At 49.1% G+C, this 20,131-nt stretch overlaps 1 protein-coding gene across 1 annotated transcript; it reads left to right on the forward strand.

The window, feature by feature from the left end:
* Positions 1-3,459: 3,459 nt before the first annotated feature.
* On the forward strand, positions 3,460-15,474 carry LOC146396379 (putative serine protease 47). Its single transcript, XM_084995494.1, has 5 exons — positions 3,460-3,670; positions 5,371-5,554; positions 6,725-7,002; positions 9,253-9,413; positions 15,157-15,474. The coding sequence occupies exons 1-5, from the start codon at positions 3,460-3,462 to the stop codon at positions 15,472-15,474; spliced, it is 1,152 nt and encodes a 383-aa protein (XP_084851620.1).
* The last annotated feature ends 4,657 nt before the right edge of the window (positions 15,475-20,131 follow it).

Below are 20,131 nucleotides of genomic sequence, written 5' to 3' on the forward strand. Positions count from 1 at the left end.
CCACACCCCCAGTTTCTTGCAGGAATAGTCAGACATCATTGTCCAAAGGAGTTTTATCTATGCCCTTCTGTTGTCTGTCTCCCCAAGTTACATTTGGACTAATTTGATTATATCTGTGATCTAGGATTTTGATATAGCACAAAAGTGATTATAGAATTGGAACTGGATAATTTTTCACAAGTTTTTGCAGGTTTTTATGTCAGTAGTCCAGAGAAGACTCATTGAAATTCTGTGTCAGAGCCATGAGTGAGAATCGTTTATTCACTACTGACTGACTAGACAAGAGGAGGAAGCAACAAGGAAACCTGCCTTTCTGGAGTGACAGGGTACATTATCTTGCCACACTATTCCCCTAATATGAAGCTATTGGTTAATAATTTAAAGTTTTCCATGATAAATGCTCAAGTCATGAGAAATGTCTCCAAACTGTGTATTTTCTCAACACTTAGTTTTTTTTTTTTTTTTTAAAGTTCACCATGATTTGCCTTGAATTGCTCTCACCTCATCTTCTCAGCTAAGATCAAGGTAGAGTACACAGAATAGTTACCAAAGAGAATAAAAGAGAGAAGTGTTGCAGTTCTCATTGTGGCTCAGAAGTTACGAACCTGACTAGTATCCACGAAGACTTGGGTTCAATCCCTGGCCTCTCTCAGTGGGTTAAGGATCCAGTGTTGCCCCAAGCTATGGTGTAGATTGCAGATGTGGCTTAGATCCAGCATTGTTTTGCTGTGCCTGTGGCATGGGCCAGCATCTGCAGCTCCAATGATTCAACCCTTAGCCTGGGAACTTCCATATGCTGAGGTTGCAGCCCTAAAAGAAGAGAGAGGGAGAGAGAGAGAGAGGGAGAGAAAGAGAGATAGATAGGGAGAGAGAGAGAGAGAAAGTACCTGTAAGAAGACAGTTCCGTACTGCAGACCACTAAATGCCTTGGAAATTTTAAAATGGATGAACACTGTGTAAGTCACTCCCTTCAAGTGGCCAAGAAAACACTCTCTGAAAGTACCAAATATATACCATTTTCAAATTTAGAGTTAGAAAAAAAAAAACCCTTAGAAATCACAAGTAAATTGGTCAGGAGTTTAGAAATGCCTTTCCTACACAACTGTTAGAAAGAAGAGGAAAGAACCTGGGCCTGGCTTCAAAATTCAATGCCTTTCTTCAATAGCCACCATTTTGCATGCAACTTTTTTTTTTTTGCAAGGAACAAGAAACATTTAGCAGACAGTAAAGCTTGAAATTCAAGAGATTTGCTTGCAATCCTCTGAAGTCTTCACCTCTCATCTCCCTTGACCAATTTCCTACCAATCTTCTTCTATGAAACACAAATACTCTTTCATTTTGACACACAAACCCAGTGCTGAATGATAGCTCTTCCAAATCCCATATCATCAAAAGAGGCTGAAGGGGTGTGTGTGTGTGTGTGTGTGTGTGTGTGTGTGTGTGTGTATGCAACTAGGGTGTCTTCTATTGGAGCCAAGTGGCACATTCAAGAATCTTTAATCCAGTTAAGGATTCTTACAATGAGTAATTAAAAATTTAGTTTACTGTGCTATACTTTTTTTTGAAGAGTTGCCAGATAAAGTACGAGATCTAAGTTTAATAATAAATTTCAGATAAAAATGAAAAAATGTTCCATAAAACTATGTCCAAAATATTGAGTGGGAAATGATTATACTAAAACACAACATATTGTTTACCTGAAGTTCTAATTCATTTGGGTACTTACTATTTTAATTAAATACACCTGACCATCTTATTCTTTCCAAAACTTTTGATTTTAAGGGGTATAGAAATTCTTGTTCTGGAAGTCTACTCCCATCTAGAAAGGAATCTCGTTAATGTAAGAAGAGAGTCATTGTAAACATCTGCAAATGTATTGAAAATATATTAAGTTTTAATCAGAGAAAACCCTGCATTTTAAAAAATGCAAATATATTGCATTCTAAATTCTTTACATAACACATCTATGGAAGGATTTAAGTAAACACTAGTTCCCTGTGGGAAAGAGGACTGGGTGGACAGGGGAAAGAGGTGGGAGGACGCATGACTCAACACTGCATATTCCATTTTGCACAATTGGATTGTGATCCATGAGAAGGTATTATTAGTTTAAAAAAAACTAATAAAAAAGTTAAATATTTAACAATAATAGGGAAAAAGTTAAATATTTACCAATAATAATTTCTGGTCTTGGACTTGTGGGCTGCACAACCACGTTTCTGATACACTGGGGCTCTCCAGAACAAAGGAATATTAGGCTGGTCCTGCTGGATATTGGTTGGAGCACAAGGACTTCTTCATTAGGAATTATATACCTACAGCTATGAACATATTGGATCTGCTGAGACGATCCTAATTTCAAATACTTTGTTCCATGGCACCATCACTACAGAAGTGTTTATCAGATGATAAATTGTGAATTTTGTTCAGAAAGTCTAGCCTCTGTTGAAGTAAGTTAAGAGCCAGATAGGAAGCAGAGTGGGTTGAGGGAAAAAAATTGGGTTAATGGATAAAGAAGTGAAAGGAAACATCAAGTCAAACCTTGGTGTTTGACTCTGAAAACCAATTCATAGATTGCCTGAAGAGGCACTCAACAATTTATGAGTGATTTTTTTTCTATTTCTTTAATTTTGTATCTATATGAGTGATAGATGTTCACTAAATTTATTGTGATGATCATTTTATGATTGTATGTAAGTGAAATCATTAAGCTCTATGCCTTAAAGTAAAAAAACTGAAAAAAGAGAGCTAATGGATTGAGTTAATATTGATGTATCAGTATTGGCTCACTAGTTGTGACAAATGTGCCGTAACAATATAAGATCTTAACAAGAGGGGAAATTGGGTAGGGGATACGCAAAGTCTTTGTATTATTTTGCAACTTACTCATACATCTAAAACTCTCCCAAATAGAAGATTGATTTAAATACAAACATAAACAAATGAATGAAGAAAAATGTACTGGAAATCATTGAAACGTCGCTTGTGATACGGGAACTTCATGGTATAGAAATAATTTTTCAGTGGAGTTATTTTAAAAGTTAATAGGGGAGTTCCCGGTGTGGCTCAGTGGTTAATGAATCCGACTGGGAATCATGAGGCTGCGGGTTCCATCCTTGGCCTTGCTCAGTGGGTTAAGGACCCGGTGTCGCGTGAGCCGTGGTGTAGGTCGCAGACGCGGCTCGGATCCCGCATTGCTGTGGCTCTGGTGTAGGCCAGCGGCTACAGCTCCAATTGGACCCCTAGCCTGGGAACCTCCATATGCCATGGGAGCGGCCCTAGAAATGGCAAAAAGACAAAAAAAAAAAGTTAATAGGAAGGTCATGTGGGATCAGGGCTGGGTTGGGGCGGGGTCAAGGCGCGGTGGGGGCGGGGTCAAAGCCTTGGCCAGGGCGGGGGCAGGGTCCAGGCCCAGGGCTGAGTCAGGCCAGGTTCAGGCCCAGGTCCACAGCACTGACAATGGTCTCAGAGGCGAGGCTGCGGCAAGTAGGAGGCCAGCCTGCCGCCCTCCTCTGGCTGCAGCTGGTGCTGCTGCCGCCATGGTCGCCCACCACCACCCTAAACCTGCGAGGGTCCTGGGCCGACCCCGGCCCAGCTCCTGCAGCCGTGCGAGCGGTGGAGGGTGGGCCTCTGACTCCGGAAGCACAGCCATTGGCCTGGGAAGCCACAGGTGCGTGGGGGCCTCTGTGTGGGGCTGAGAAGGTGGGCCTGCAGGGCCTGAGGGGGCTTGACTGTGACCAGGGCTTGGTGCCCAGGGTCACTGAACCTCTTCTTTTGTTTGCGGTCAGGTCCATCTAACCAGGCAGCCCAGAGACCACCTTAACACAGGTGGGTCACAGGACCCCTACTGAGGGGCCTCTGGGATGGAAACTGCCCCAGGACCCTTGTGGGGCTGTGCAAGTGGGCACTGGCAGGGTCCAGCCTGAGGCTGGGTGGAGGAAAGCCCAGGACTGCTGAATGGGGAGCCCTGAGTCCCTGGGGCTCAGGCCCTAGAGCAGGATGCCTGCTCTAGGGGCCCTGGCCTCAACCCTGCCCTCACGTGTGGGTCCCAGAACCATGGCTGTCTTCATTAGCCCACTCCCTCTTATTTATTTAATTTTTTGGCCACTGCATAGAGTGTTTTTTAATCAATTAATTTCTTTTTTCCGCTGCTGGCTGCAGCTTAATGTGGGATTCCCAGTTCCTGGACCAGGCATTGAACCCTGGCTGTAGTGGTGAAAGCACCAAGTCTTAACCACTAGACCACCAGGGAACGCCCACCCCTCTTATTTGTAAATGGATAATCCTGAGTCAGAGGCAGGGAGTGACTTTCCCCAGGTTGATGTTGAAACTCAGTCTCTGTGGACATGCTCTGAATTGAATCTCAGAGACAGAGTTGTGGGTGAAGTAGAAAAGAACAGCTTAATTGCTTTGCCAGGCAGAGGGGGCCACAGTGGGGTAACAGCCTCAAGGCTGTGTGCCCCCACCTCGAGGGCTGAGTGAGGTTCAAAGAGCAGGGCTTGATCAGCTTGTAGACTTTCTTCTGATTGGTGGGTGGTGAGGTACTTGGGAGTCAACCTCATCCACCTTCTGGTTCCACCTTGTTTGGGTCTATGTGCTTGTGTGCAGCATATAGGTAACTTCTTCCACCTGGTGGGGTTTCAGTATCTGCAAAACATTTCCAAGGACATGGCTCAGAATATTATCTATAGTCCTTGAGGAGGAGCTAAATATTCTTACTCTGTTTAATCGTTAAAATATTATTTTGCTTTGCTTGACTGTTTTCCTTTCTTTCTGCACTTTTCCACTTCTCCAGGTAAATGTTCTCTGTGACTAAAGTTTTCTACAGACAAAAGGCATGCAGAGGACATGGGTGGGGGTCTATTAGGGGAGGGCCTCATGGGGTCCTGCTAAGTTCCATGGTCACACATCACCCCAGAGTCCTGCCTGCAGATCTGCTTCTCTAAGATACTGGGGCAAAGTGGAGGGGCACCGGCCCTTAGAAGCTATGATTTGAGTGCATAATGTTGGCAACTTCGGAGACCTTGAGTTGTTGTGTTGTCTTAGTTCAGGGAAATAAGGCCTGGCACATGGCCAGCCCTTGGCAGACTGCCTCAGTGATGTCCAGCTCAGCGGATATGCTGCCATGAGCTGTTGCCACCTTTGGTCACCCTTGGCATCTCACCACAGCCCTGGGCCTTCATGCTCAGAAAGCCTGCTCCATTGTGTTCTGCTGTCAAATTCTCAGTGGCAGCTGGTAAAGGCAGAGTCCAGGCAGCCGTGTCATTTTGGCCAGGCCACTGGACACTTGCCCTTGGTTTTCCCATCTGTGAAGTGGAGGGGGCCTCCCTGGTAGTGGCATTTGGGGTCTCACCCATGTCTCTATTGTAGGTGGCAGGGGAGTCTCCACAGCGTGCGGGAAACCCAAGGTGATGTGGCGGATCTCTGGTGGTCAGGATGTGGTGGCTGGCCAGTGGCCATGGCAGGCCAGCCTGATGTACCAGGGCTTGCATGTCTGTGGAGCTGTCCTCATCAACTCCCGCTGGCTGGTTTCTGCTGCCCACTGCTTTCTCAAGTGAGTCCTCTTTCCTAGGGTGCCAGCAGAGGCACTGGCAGGGGAGGAGTGAGGGTGTCCCACCCCAGCTCCTCTGGGCTTTCCTCTGGGGCTGTCTGTGGCCCAGAGGTCCATGTCATTCCTGCCTTTGACCTGTGTACCTTCTACCTGGACTGTCCTCCTGGCTCCCTTTCCCAGACCCTCCCCAGACTCTGCCCTCAGCCCCTGGGCCTGTCTCCCAACACAGATGTGCCCCAGAAGAGTAGCAGTGTCCATTCTGGCTGCCATGCAGTGTGGACCAATCTCAGATCACAGTTTCTCAAGGTCCCCACATTTCCAGGTTTCTGAGTCTAGGCAGGGACATGGGACCTCATGTCTGGCGAGCAGCTGAATGGCTCTACTTTTTACTCTTGCAAAACTGTGTGCCCAGGAGGAATCATGGTCACTAGTGTGCATGTGGGAGATGTGGTGCCAGGCTGTGCGGGTGGGAGATGGGGCACCCTGGGAGAGTGATGTGGCTGCTCAGGAGTCTGACACACCTGGCCCTCCTGGGTCTGCTCAGTGCCCAGCTTGTGAACAGATGAGGAGGCATCCCCAGGGAGTTGGAACATCACAGCCCAGGTCTGGGAGCTGGAGCTTTGGGAGCTCAGAATCTGATCAGCACCTACTCTATGGGAGCAGCTGTGTTCAGGGCAAATGCAAGTTTCTGTTTCCTACACTCAGTTGCTCCTTTACCTTACAGATCTTTGGCAAGTGCTTCTAACTGAGCGGAGAAACAGCTATTTGGCAGGAAGGTGGTTAAAGAAGGGAGGGGTCAGGAAAATTGTGGGGCCATAAGGTGGGTTGTAGGAGCCTTGGGAAGGTAAAAGTAGAGCTGGGTCAATCCAGAACATCTCCTGTAAACAATCCAAGGTCCTTCATTTGATGAGCCCACCAAAGACCTTTCCAGCACAAGGATTCAATGCTCCTCTGATTCTTGGATATGGTGGAGAAACCATATGTCTGAGGTTGTAAGTAGAATATCAGTCTCAAGAAAGTAGTGCTCCTGAACTTTAGGAATGCAGAGACCAAGGCTGGCACCATGGGGGGTGCAGGGGTCCAGGTGGATGTCAGCAGTTAGATGAATATGCAGGGGAAGAGACCTAGCCCACACTCAGGGATGATGGTGACAGCATGCTCTTCCTCCTCCAGAAAATCCCATGCTCCAGAGAACTACCGGGTCCTGTTAGGAAGCACGCAGCTGTTTGAACACACTCAGCACACCCTGGAGATGTCCGTGAGCCGGATTGTCATGCACCCAGACTTTGAGAAGCTTCATCCCTTCGGAAGTGACATAGCCATGTTACACCTGCTCTTTCCTGTGAACTTCACTTCCTACATCATCCCTGCCTGCCTCCCAGCCCCTGGCTTGCAGCTGCTTAATAATGCATCCTGCTGGATAACTGGCTGGGGGATGCTCAACGAGGAAAGTGAGGGGGTAGGGGAGAGGCTGGGGTGGGAGGGCAGATAAGGGGGAAGTGAGGAGGAGGAAGAAGGGAAGGAGGACAGAGGAGGGGAGGAGGGGAGTAGGGGTGCCCAGGCAAAACAACCGCTGGACCTTGGTCCACTGTGCCTCATTTCCAGAGGACTGAACCATTCTGGCTCTAGTTCTGAAAGTGTGTGATTCTAAAATTCAGTGTTCCCTAAGTGCAAAGCTCTGAAAATCTGGGAATCTTTGACTGTTGGATGTTAAGAACTCAGGTTCTTGGGACCTGTCAGCTTCTTGATTTCAAGGCTTTAATCAACTATAGATCTAAGATGACTTGATTCAACTCAGATGTCCTGCTTGGGGCCTGGCCCCTTCTAGGCCACTGAGGAACCAAGATTTCCCATTGGACGCACTTAGGAAAAATGGAAAGAAAACATATTTATGACTTCTGACCTGTGAGCCTCCAAGGTCAAGTTATAATGACTACAACTTAAGAGTGTTTCACTCTTTGAACCTCACTTTGCTCTTCTCCCAACCCAGGTCAACTGTCTACTTTGTGGGTTTATTAGGTGAACTGAGTAACACAGAAAAAGTTTGTGTTTTTCTAAGATTGAAAGGGAAGAAATGCAGGCAAAAACTCATGAGTAAGAGTGTTTATTAAAGAAAAGAGTGTTTATGGTTGGGCACAAGCTTATGTGGCAGAGTTAGGGGGAAAAGAATGTGTATTTGCAATTATTTGTAAGGTTGTAATTTGGTAGGTGTTTCTCAGGATAGGAGGTCAGATTTTGATCAGACCCTGTCTTCACTGGGTGGGATGTGCCAGCATTGCTGGCCCTTCCCAATAGTGTATCAGTAACAATCCCCAACCACAGGACAGACAACCAGGTCCCCAGCATTGTCTCACACACACACACACACACACACACACACACACACACACAGTCTGGTTCTTCCTTGAGGACAGGGACTCTGTCTTTCTTGTTTTAATATCCCAGCCTATGCCCCAGGGCCTGGCAGCGGGGTAGGTGGCAATGCTGCCACCCTGGTCCTGTAGACCACCCGTTCTTGCATGGACCTCCAGACTGGTCTGCTAGCTCCCACCCTGTGTGCCCTACTTTAGTCTCCACACAACTGCCTGAGTGTTTGCTTTGAAGCAGGTGTTGTGCCAGTTCCCTGCTCTTCATCCTCAGTGCCTTCTCATTTATGCTTAGAAAACTGTCCAAATGTCCTACCTTGGCTCTAAGGCCCTGTGAAATGTTGGCCCCCATTCCTCTCTGCTCAGCTCCTACTGCACCCTCACCCACGCCATCCCAGCCACCAGGCCCCTTCCTGCCTTGAATATCCTGAGGCTGTCCCCACCTCAGGACCTTTACCTTGGCTGCTTCCCCAGCCTCACAGGCTCTCCCTGCTAATCTGGGTGACTCATTTCTTTGATATACAACTCAGCTCCTCCTCTGAAGAGTTTTCCTTGATGTGAAACCTAAAACAGGCAATCCATAATGTCACATTTCCCTGTTGTATTTCCTTACCACACTTCTCAGAGCTAAATAATCCTACTTATTTACTTCACTTACCCTGTTTCCCCAACTAAAAATGTTCCCCTCTATCACTAGTGTCTAAACAATAGCTAACCTGAAGACAGATGAATAAATGAGTGATTGAATGAGAGGATGGATGGAGGATGGATAGGAGGGAAGATGAGTGCCTGGAGGGGAAGATGGTTGAGTGGGTGGGAAGAGGGATGGAGAGAGTGGATATATTGATTGATGGAGGGAGAATGGGGAGATAGATCCAAAGATGGATAGGCCAGCAGATAGATGGAAGGGTGAGTGGATGAATGGGGCATGAGACAAGATGGGTAGATGATGGACGGAGGAATTAGTGGAGGGAAGGAAAGGTAATGACTGACAAATGGAAGTGGAAAGGATGGTTTGTGAAAGTGTAGGTGGGTTGGTGAATGGTTGCTAAGCATCAGTGATTGGCATGCATTGGTAGGATTTGCCTTTTTTCTTTATGGACTACGAGTGGTGTGGTCTATTGCTATGAGAGAGGTGGTGGGAATAGGATGAGTTTGGAAACGTTTGAGAAACAGGGGAGGCCTTATTAGGCATAGGTAGAAGACTGATAGAGAGCTGAAAGCTCAGCTTTGCTGAGAAAACCCTATGATGCAGGGGTGGTGGTGAGCAGTAAGGCAGAAGAGCCTGTAGCTAAGCTCTAGCAAACTTCACTGACTTCCTTCTTATCCTCACAGCGCCTCTGCCCACACCCTTCCATCTCCAGGAGGCTAAGGTGGGCCTCATTGAGAACCAGTTCTGTAATCTGGTATATGGACACAGGCTCAGCAAGAACTTCTCCGTGTATGAGGAGATGCTGTGTGTTGGGGACTTCTCTACAGGAAAGGCCATCTGCCATGTAAGTGAGGTCATTTCCCTTCTTCCCTGGCCTGTTCTCAGGGCCTCAGTTTCCATGGTGGGAGGCTGTGTTGCCTCCACTCTCTTTGTGGAGACCCCTGGTACCTTCTGTTTCGTCCCTCTACCTATGTTCCCAGGCTCTATCTCTTGGTAGTGTCCCCCAGGCTAGCCCCTTCCTCAGCCCATTGCACAGGAGGACAACTACTACTGGCAGGACACTCCAGCAGCATCTATTTTCGAGGCATATTTTAAAACCTTTATTGAAATATACATACAGAAGAAGGCATTCATACTCTTTCCCTACATGTGTAGTTGGATGAACTTTCACAGTGCTACACCCCAGGTGGCCAACACTCCTCTCCCCTTCTTGTCACCAACACTCAATGGAAACTCTCATCTTCACCTTAACACTTTATATTAGATTCTGAATTTTCCATAAGTAGAACTTATTTCCAGTTGTCAGATTTTCACGTCTTAACATTATGTTTGTGAGGTCCATCCACACTGTCACACGTAGGTATAGTTTGTTCAGCCTCATTGCCCTGCAAGACACTATCGTGTGAATTGAATTCGATGGTCAGTTCTGCTCTCAATGGATATTTTAGTAGCTTCCAGGTTTTTCATTTCATTTCACTTCCAGAGGTTTTCTATTTGATTTCACAGAAGCCCCTGAGGAGAACTGTTAGATTAAAAGCTATCTGCATGTTCAGCTTTGGCAGATGTTACCAAACATCTCCGGAGGGGTTGCACCAGTTCCACACATTCCAGCAGTGGCTGAGAGTTTACAAGCTCACCAACACTTGGCGCTTTCCATCCTTCCTAATGGTGATGATTTATTGTGGTTTGCATTTTCCTGATGACGGATGAAATATACTTCCGTAGGTTTATTGCCGTTGAATATCTTCTTCCTAATTTACCTTCCATTTTTTCCCCCTGTGTCTTTTTCTTTAGGGGCTCTTGGTACATGTGTCTATTATGTACATTCCAGACATGAGTGTACTGTTGAATTGTGAAGATGTCTATCCACTCTCTGTAGTGTCCTATTTTAGAAGTGGGCAAACAGGCCCAAAGAGGGAAAGCACTCCCGTAAAATAAGGAGGGCCTGCGTGTTCTGACTCCAAGCTTCACCTGGCCTCCAGGCCTTCACCACATCCCCTCAGGGCCCAGCACCCTGAGCTGGCATTGGGTGCCAAGCTCTTACACAGATGGCATCGTGGAGTGGAGGGCAGAGGGTGAGGGTTCTGGAGTTAGAGGCACTGCTCTGCCCTTGGGTGGTCTTTTCACCATCTGAGCCTGTGTCTTATTCACGGTGTAGGAGTCTGAGGCCTCCTTCATGGGATTGTTGAAAGGGTGGTGTAGGGGGTTGGATAGTGTCCCCTAAATTCGTATCCATTTGGAATCTCAGAATGTGACCTTCTTTGGAAATAAGTCTTTGCAGCTGTGATTAGTTAAGAATCTTGAGATGTGACCATTGTAAATTTCAAGTGGGCCCTGTACCAATGACTTATGTGAAGAGGGCTAGACACAGAGACACTTGCTTTCAGACTTCCAGCTTCCAGAACCGTGAGAGGATACATTTGCATTGTTTTTATAGTTACCCAGTTTGTGGCACTATGCCTTGGCACCCCAGGAGATGCACACAGGAGGGACAAGATGACTGGGATTGTGACTTTAGCCTAGCCCATGAGAAGGCCACATGGATAGATATCTTCATGGCAGGCCAGTGAGCTGCTGGTAGAAGGCAGACCCATATTTCTTGGTTCCCAGTTCTTAAACAGTGGTATAGATTTGTAGCTGCCTGGCCTGGTCTGGCCTCCTCACAGAGCCAGCTCCACCCAGAAGTGGAACAAGTGTTCAGCCCCCACCCTGCCCAGTCCACATCCAGCTGTCACCATGGACATCCCTTACAGCCTTGTCCACCTCCCTTCTCCTGCAGGAATTATGCCAGTGGAGCTCAAGGCCAGAGCCTTGTGTCTGCTCACCTGCTGGATATTCGTAGTGCCCCTCGACCCCACTCTTCCGCTGGTTTCTCTCCAGGCTGAGAATACCCCTGAGCTGGACACTCGGGAGTCCCAGCAAATGACCCTCCTCCTGCCTCCCCTTCCACCTACCACCGCCTGACTGAGAGATTCCACCTAGATTCATCTTCTGCCATGTCACCTGCTCTGGACCCCACCCTCCAACCTGGGGCTCCCACCTCTCCCCACAAGGGCCCCTCCCTCTGCACAGGGGGTCCAGAAACAGGTCTGAGGAGAGAGAGCCTGCCAAGGCACTCAATGCTCAGACTGTGGGGCAAGACAGACCTGGTTCCATTGACTGGGATTGTGGCCTTAGCTAAGTCTCCTCACCCATGAAATGGAATTGCTCATGGCCTCCACTGAAGAAGGTTCCTATAGAAATGCAGCACTGTGCCTGGCATTCAGTAGGTACTTAACAAGTTTTGGCTTCCAGTCTCCTGGCCTGGTTTGCCTCCCTCTCTCTGGATTGTACCTGGCTTAGACCCAACCTCTTGCTGAAGGTGGAATTCACTGCTCCGGCCCTGCCCAACACAGACACACCCACACCCCCCACACACACACACACATGCATGAACATGCAAGAGTGCACATGCAAGGTTTGCTTTGTATCTACAGTAGTGCAAACTGTAGCTCACGTTTCATGTGATACCTTAGATTTGGGGTTTCTCCCTTCTTCCCTTCCTTTCTTTCTTCCTTCCTTTTCCTTCCTTTCTTTTATTCCTGCTCTACCTGCAGCATATGGAAGTTCCCAGGCTAGGGGTTGAATGGAAGCTGCAGTTTCCAGCCCTTGCCACAGCCACAGCAATGCCAGATCTGAACCACTTCTAGGACCTATGTCACAGCTTGTGGCAATGCCAGATCCTTAACCCACTAGTCAAGGCCAGGGATTGAACCTGCATCCTCATTTGTACTAGTCAGGCTCTTAACCTACTGAACCACAATGGGAACATCTCTTAATTTTTTAAAGACCTCCAGAGTCCACCTTAAAGAATATAGAAACAATAATGAAAAGTCAGGTAGCGCAGTTAACCTTGGAGGAAATTTATTGGTGTAGTCGCATCACCACTTCTCAAGGGGTGCCCCCTGAGGCTATGAGGGCTGTACCGACATCTGCCCTAGAAAAGTGGATGCAGTAGAACAGATGGTCCCAGAGGAGGCTCTCTCCTGCCTTCTGAGAGCTCCCCAGGAGTCAGGAGGCTATTGGAGCCTGACTCAGAATCCGTCATCATTTCCGCAACTGCATGGGTCCCCTGTGTGAATCCCTGAGGGCGGCAGTGAACAGGGAAAGGCCTTCCACTGGCCTCACACAGCTGGGAGGGGGTCCACCGTGCAGAGGGCTGAGGCCACCCCAGGTGGGGACCACAGAGGGGAAGGGCTGAAGTAATGATGGCACGTTCCCAAGAAGGTGCCTTACTTGGAGCTGCCTTACTTGGAGCTACAAATCCCCTCCAAGTGAATGGCTAAACCCACGGAAATTTATCTTATATTTCTGGAGGTCAAAAGTCTAACATCAAGGTGTTGGCCAGGTGGGTTCCTTCAGGAGGCTTTCCTAGGGGAGAATGTTTTCTTGGTTTTCCCAGCTTTTTAGAGGCCACCCTCATTCCCTGGCTCACACCATTTCCGTCCTCAAAGTGCAACACCTCTGCCTCTGCTTCCGCCACATCTTCTGCTCTGACTCTGACCTCCTGTGTCTCTCTTTCCTTATGAGGATCTTGATTACATTGGACCACCCAGAGAATCCAGGAAAACCTTCTTAGCTCAAGATCCTCAACTCCATCACTGCTGCAGAGTCCCCTTTGCCACATGAGCTAATAGCCACAGGTTCCAGGGATGAGGATGGGCATCTCTGAGGGTTGTTTTTGGCCACCACACCATGTACCCTTCGCTCCCCTTCAACCTGCCACTTCCCCCACCCCGCCCTCTCAGCTGAAGATCTTGCTTGTTTCACTGAGAACCCCACAGCAGCCAATCAGACTAGAGTCATTCGTCCTGACAACCCTACACACCGTCTATCCCAGCGTCTTCCCTCTCTCCTCAGCCTCAAGTTCCATCCCTGCCATGCCCAGAGTCTCTCCTGCTCCATGTCCTCTGATGCCCCTTCCATGGCTCCTGTGTAAATGCGCACCATCTACTGCTCAGTTTCTTTACCTCCCTTCCCCCAAAGACTCCTCCCAACAGTCCTGAATCTAACCCACTCCACCTAGGAGTGTCCCCAGCTTGCTATCCAAAACCTCAAGGCCACCATCCCCAATAGCTTGTCTCACCAGAACCGCCTGTGGATCTGAGTCCTCCTCTCACTTGGCACTTAAGCAAGTCTCCCTCCTGTTTCCTGGGCCCAGGCACTCACCAGATGCTCTGCTCTATGCCTGGTCCCCTCCCCTCCCACCTCTCAATGCTGGGGCCCCAGGGCTCCATGCTCAGCCTGCTTCTATCCCTCTGCTCTTCCCCCCATGGTTAATGACAGAAAGGCTCAGATTTGACAGGTCCTATAGGCAGCTTCAAACTATTGTTCCAAATCTGACTGTTCTTACCACCTGGCCCCTCTCCATCAGTAATCTCTCCTGTAGCTGCCTCCCAGCTGGTTCATTCTCCACACAGCACTGGACTGATCCAGGCACTAGACATGACCTAGACAGTTCTCCATGGGGATCAAATCCTACCCTCTGCCATAGGCCCTGAGACCCCTCGTCCCATATACTTTCCTCACTCCCCACATGTCACTGTTCTTCCTCCCACCCACCTGGCATATCCCTCCTTCCCTGGTCTGCACTTACTCCTCCCAGTGCTCCTGCTTCAGAAAGTTCAGTTGTTTCCCGCTTGGAAACTCTACCTTGTGTTTCCTAGTGCAAGAAGAGTAGCCTTTCACCTCCACTTGATGAAGTGCCCTTCCCTTCCTGTCCTGACCCTTCCATGGCTTGTTTCCACATGTCACATCTGCCAATGGCAGGCTGGTTGGCTTATTTACAAAAGCACCACAAAGGAGGAGACCCTGTGCCCAGGGCAGAGGCTTCCTGGCTGCTTGCTGCACATGTTGGATGGGTAAGTGGAGGAGCAGCAAGCGTGACTAAGGCCCCTGCCCCTCTATCCCCAGCCACAAGGACCAGACCCTCCCTTTGGCTGATGACATGAGGAGATTTCCAACCAGATGGCCCTGCCCTGAGAGCATGAACTCTAGTAAGTCCCAGCAGATTTCATTCTAACCCCCACCGACTCCCTGAGCAATACAGGTTGCCTCCGCCAGGCCAGGGTATGGGCATCTTCTGAAATTGCTCAACCAAGGTGTTGAAAGTAAACCAAATGACTAAATGAATGAAAAATGAAGAGGGTCCAGGTAAGGGGTGTGCTGGTGCAGCCCAGGGTCTTGCCAGAGCTGAGGTCTGCAGGGGCTTGAGCTGGCCAGGCTCCACTCCCAGACCAACTCTCTTGGGCACTGTGGGTGTAGCTGTCCCTTCTCTTCCTTGGACAGTGCCTTGTCAGGGATATCCAGGCTGTCTCTGGGCACAGGGGTCCATATGATCATAGACTGAAACCTGTGATTGTCCTGAGGGTCAATCAGGGGCCTCCTAAAACATGATGCCATTGCCTCCCTGCATGGCTTAAACAGGCTGGTCTGCTGTGGGATGCTGGTGTTTGGACCTTCCCAGAAGTCCACCTGAGGGACCGTAGATGGCAGAGACTCCTCTGACCTAACTCAGTTGCTCACAGTAACTCCCCTCTCTTTCCTAGGGTGATTCCGGGGGGCCCCTCGTCTGTGACCTCCTCAGTTCATGGGTTCTGGTGGGGCTGGCGAGCTGGGGCTTGGACTGCCGACATCCCACCTACCCCAGCATCTTCACCAATGTCAGCTACTTCTCCCATTGGATTGACGAGATACAGAAGTGCACACCCCTCCCTGAGCCCATGGCCCCTCCTCCTCACACCCAGGTTCCATCCCAGTCTCTGCAGGCTGCTGGCTCGCCTGGGCCTGGCACAGCCTTTGTGCCTTCAGAGACCTGGACCCTGCTGCTGTTTGTGCTCCGGGTCCCGTGGCAGGCCTGGTGCTGACCCGCCAAGCTCCTGTGCTCCTGTCTCTGCCTCAGAGTCCAGTCTCTTCTCTGGAAACTGCGGCCCCTCCCCCACCAGCTCCATCAGCTTTCCATGGCCCCATCTTGGCATTTCCGTCCAACAGTGGCCACCCCACAAACCAAGCCTGCAATCCCAAATAAACAAATGAAAGACTCCGACTGCTCCTGCCTTGACCTCCATCCGTACCTCTTCCATTGAGGTCCACTGTCTGACTCCCTGGACAAGGAAACAGGCCCTGGCAGAGAAGCTGTCTCAGGAGGAAGGCAGGGGTGAGGATGCTGGTGGAGCCCAGCTGGGGACAGAGAGGGTGTCTTCACTTGCAGGCTCCATCCTGTGGTGGGAGTGTACAGGCCTTCAGAGAGAGTATATCAGTCAGCTCCAGCTGCCATCACAAATCCCATGGGCAATGGGGCTTAAACAACAAGAATGTATCAAGTAACTGTTGAGATCAAGATATGCGCATGGTTGGTTTGCCCTGAGGCCTCTCTCCTTGGCTTCTAGATGCCCATCTTCTGCCTGTGCCCTCACATCAGCATCCCTCTGTGTGTTTCTGGGTCTAAATTTCCCCTTTTTATAGGGGCACCAGTCATATTGTATTAGGGGCCACCTTAGTGACCTCATTTTAGCTGTTTCTTTAAAAACTCTCCTCTAGGTGTTCCCATTGTAGTGCAGCGGAAATGAACCTGACTAGTATCCATGAGCGTTCATGATTGATCCCTGGCCTCGCTCACTAAGTTAAGGATCCAGTATTGCTGTGAGCTGTGGTGTAGGTCACAGACAAGACTTAGAACTGTCATTGCTGTGGCTGTGGCCTGCAGCTGCAGCTCTGATTTGACCCCGAGCCTCAGAACTGCCATATGCTGTACCTGCACCTCTTGAAAATGAGCAAGTTCCCCTAAAAAAAGGACCCTTAGCTACATCCGTGGACCATCCTTGCTCTCTCCTGCCTGCTGCTGAGTAGGAAAATGTTGGGGATCCAGAACTCCTCCAATGACTGGTGTGCTAGCAATAGCTTCTGTGACAGCAGGAAGCTGCTCCCCCCCAGGCAGAGGCAGTCAGGGGACCGTAGGTGATGGCTCTGTGCTCTGTGCCCCCTTTCAAACCCTTTGCATCCCTGCCATCTGAGGAAGGCAGGCAGTGCCTGGGAAATCACCCTGGTTACAGATGTGTCACTTGGCCTGTGTGGCAAGAGGTCACCTGTGAGCCAGATGGCCCAAATCCTCTCTGGAACACACTGCTCCATACCCACCACTTAAAAATGCCCTTCAAACAAAGCACATTGGCTGCACAATTGTAAGAGCTGTATCGTTAAGATATGATGTCTGTGATTTAGAAAATTGTTACTCCTTGCCTTGTCCTTAGAGAAACATACCATGATTTGGTAAGGAGAAGAACCCAGACTAGGCGGCCCACAGCCTCTGTCAAGTGTGTTCCTTCACCCAATGCTCTGGTTCCATGTTGAGGGTTTTGGAGTTGAGCCTTTCCCTGTTGTCAATGGGCAGGCTTCCCCTTGGTGTATATCATATGCAAAGGTTGCCCAGCACCTGCCTCTATTTCAGACAAGCTCCAGTCATGCTGCCGCTGGAATTAGGAACCTCCTTTACCCACCCTGTGGACAGTGGTCATTTCTCTGATTCTGTGAGTGTATCATCCATTAAACCACTATTGATTTTATTTATTTATTTTTTGTCAAGTTAGGCTCCACCTACAGCACATAGATTCCCTGGCTAAGGGTCAAATGTGAGCTACAGCTGATTCTATTGAATGAAATTTCTATTAATTTCTCTTTCATTCTTTTTCTTTTTCTTTTATTTTTGTGTGTGTGGGGGGTGTACTCTCAACATATGGAAGTTCCCAGGCTAGGGGTGGAATTGGAGCTCCATCTGCTGGCCGATGCCACAGCTACAGCAATGCAGGATCAAACCTACATGACACCTACACCACAGCTCATGGCAGCACCGGATCCTTAACCCACTGAGCAAGGCCAGGGATTGTACCCATGTCCTCATGGATAGAAGTTGGGTTCATTACCTCAGAGCTGTGACAGGAACTCCCTCTATTTCATTCCTTTTATGGCTTGAAGAACATTAGTGTAATTCCTCATTTACAGTCCAAGCACCTTAATGTTAATCTTAGACTTTTTTCGGTTTTGTTTTTGTTTTTTTGTTTTTTTCCTTTTTTTTTTTTGGGCCAAACTCGTGGCATATGGAAGTGCTTTGGAACAATGCTGGATACCTAACCCTCTTCCCCACAGCAGGAAATCTATTCCTGGTCTTTTAAAAATCCTAGGTCTTGCTCTTCCTAAAGCTATTTGGGTGTTGATGCCAGTAGGCTGGTGAGGTTAGCATCAGGAAGTTTGGCAAGATGCAATACTCAGAGTTCCCATCACGGCTCACTGGAAACAAATACGAAACAAATCCCCACCTTGTGGATGTTGGTAATTTCTATGATTCTGTGAATGTATTGCCCATTAAACCACGGTTTGATTTTTATATTGATTGATTGGTTGTCATTTTAGGGCCACACCTGCAGCATATGGAAGATCCAGGCTAGGGGTCAAATCAGAGAATGCCAGATCCAAGCCACATCTGTGACTTACACCACAGCTCATGTTAACACTGGATCCTTTAACACATTGAATGAGGCCAGGGATTGAACCTGCATCCTCATGGACACCAATCAGATTCTTCATCTGCTGAGCCACATGGAATCTCCCTAAAATATTATTTGGTTATGGTCTGTTCAACTTTCATTTCTGCAATTTCTATTGCATTCAATTTTTTCTTGTCTTTTTTGGTCTTTTAATGGCCACACTCTTCAACATATGGAGGTTCATAGGCCAGGGGGCTAATCAGAGCTACAGCCACAGCAACACCAGATCTGAGCTGCTATGTGATCTACGCCACAGCTCAAGCCAATGCAGTATCCTCAACCCACTGCGTGAGGCCAGGGATCAAGCCCGCATCCTTACAGATGCTGGTCAGATATGTTTCTGCTGAGCCACGATGGGAACTCCCAATTTTTTCTTTTTTTTAAGGCTGTGTTGTGGCATATGAAAGTTTCTGGATAGGGGTCAAATCAGAGCTGCAGCTGCTGCACTATTCTACAGCCACAGCAAAGCAGGATCTGAGGTGTGTCTGACACCTACACCACAGCTGACAGCAGTGACAGAAACCAAACCTACTAAGTGATGCCAGAGATCAAACCCATGTCTCCATGGACACTAGTCAGGATTCTTACAGCTGAGCTACAACAGGAACTCCCATTATTTCATTTTTTATGGATTGAATAACATTAGAGAATTCCTCATGTACAGTCCCTGCACCTTAACATAAATTCTAGACTTTTCAGGGGTTTTGTTTTTGTTTCTTCTTTTTTGGGGGCTGCACCTGTGGCATATGGAAGTTCCCAGAGACAACCCTATATCCTTAACCCTCTTCACCACAACAGGAACACTACGCCTGGTCTAGTGAAAGTCCTAGGCTTTGCTCACTTGAAAGCTACCAGGGGCTTGATGCCAGTGGGCTGGTGAGGGTGGGACCACTGAGCTTGACAAGATGAAATACTCCACCCAAGACATTAATAGGCCATGAAATTCCACTCCCCATTCCCTTTGCTTCATCCTCATTGGGACTATGAGGCATCTGCTTCCACCATATTGTACACTGCAGTAATCCAGCTGAGATTACTGGATGTTCTCCCACCCACAAGGCAGTGAAGCAGAAAGTCCCGTCCTGACAGACAAGCCTTTTCTTCTCTGGCTAAGCCACCCACACGGGACACCCTGGATGATTGGAGAATCACCCCAGCCTGTCATCTGGCCACTTCAGAGAGGCAGAGAGAAACTCTCTAGAGGTAAGGGCTGCCTCCAGCCTCCATTCTCATGACAGGTAAGTGTCCAGAGGGCTGAACAGCACAAAAGCAGCTCTCCATCACCAGCTCCTCAGCAGCAGACAGGCCTCCACACTGAGCCTGCTTTCTACACTTGGCAGCTTCCAGGGGGCCTGAGCTGAGGCCCATTCTCCTGGGAAAGGGGGCCTGGGAAAGGGGCCCTGCAGTGCACACAAGACCTGAGGCAGGGACAGGGCTCTGTGGCAGCCCCCAGGGCAGCAGGCTGTGGTGAAGGCCCAAGAGGAAGGCCAGGCTGGGGAGCTCCTCCTCATCCTCACTGAACCCGTGACCCAGCCCTGGGGCTCCACTAAGAGGAGAGGCCTCCCTGAGAACCTTGCTGGCCCTGGGTCCTAATGGAGGGCCCGAGCGCTTGGTGCCCTGGTGAGGAAACGGCTGTGCTGTTCCAGCCTGAGGGGGCTCCTGATATCCTTGAGAGGGCACAGAGCCTTTGTGCCTGAACAGGCCCCTGTCTGTTTGGGGGTGCCTTAGATGGCCATGGAAATCCACCTGGGGTGTACAGGTTTCATCTCTGACCCCGGGCTCTGGGCCGTGCTCGTTCCTCTGGGCATCTTGTCGGGCCACAGACTCTGAAGGTCTTGAGTCCAGGTGGGGTGCCTGTGATTGGGAGTGGCTGGCACCCCGTCGTCCTCCTCCGAGGCCAGGACTTGTGTCTGCACTAGCTGGTGGGAGAGAGGTGGACAGTGACAGCTCTGCACCCTCCAGGGAGAGCCGAGGCTTATGGGCA

The sequence above is a fragment of the Sus scrofa genome, chromosome 14 (genome assembly GCF_054392235.1).
Source record: "Sus scrofa isolate SSC_HxYL_T2T_F1_AM1 chromosome 14, Sscrofa_HxYL_maternal_Yorkshire_Landrace_v2.0, whole genome shotgun sequence".
NCBI lineage: Eukaryota > Metazoa > Chordata > Mammalia > Artiodactyla > Suidae > Sus > Sus scrofa.

Excerpts from the sequence above, each read along its gene's own strand:
- LOC146396379 (XM_084995494.1), top strand. The coding sequence starts at position 3,460 with ATGGTCTCAGAGGCGAGGCTGCGGCAAGTAGGAGGCCAGCCTGCCGCC. Across the intron at positions 5,555-6,724 it reads GCTGCCCACTGCTTTCTCAA|AAAATCCCATGCTCCAGAGA; the intron begins GTGAGTCCTCTT and ends TTCCTCCTCCAG. Across the intron at positions 7,003-9,252 it reads GGGGATGCTCAACGAGGAAA|CGCCTCTGCCCACACCCTTC; the intron begins GTGAGGGGGTAG and ends TTATCCTCACAG.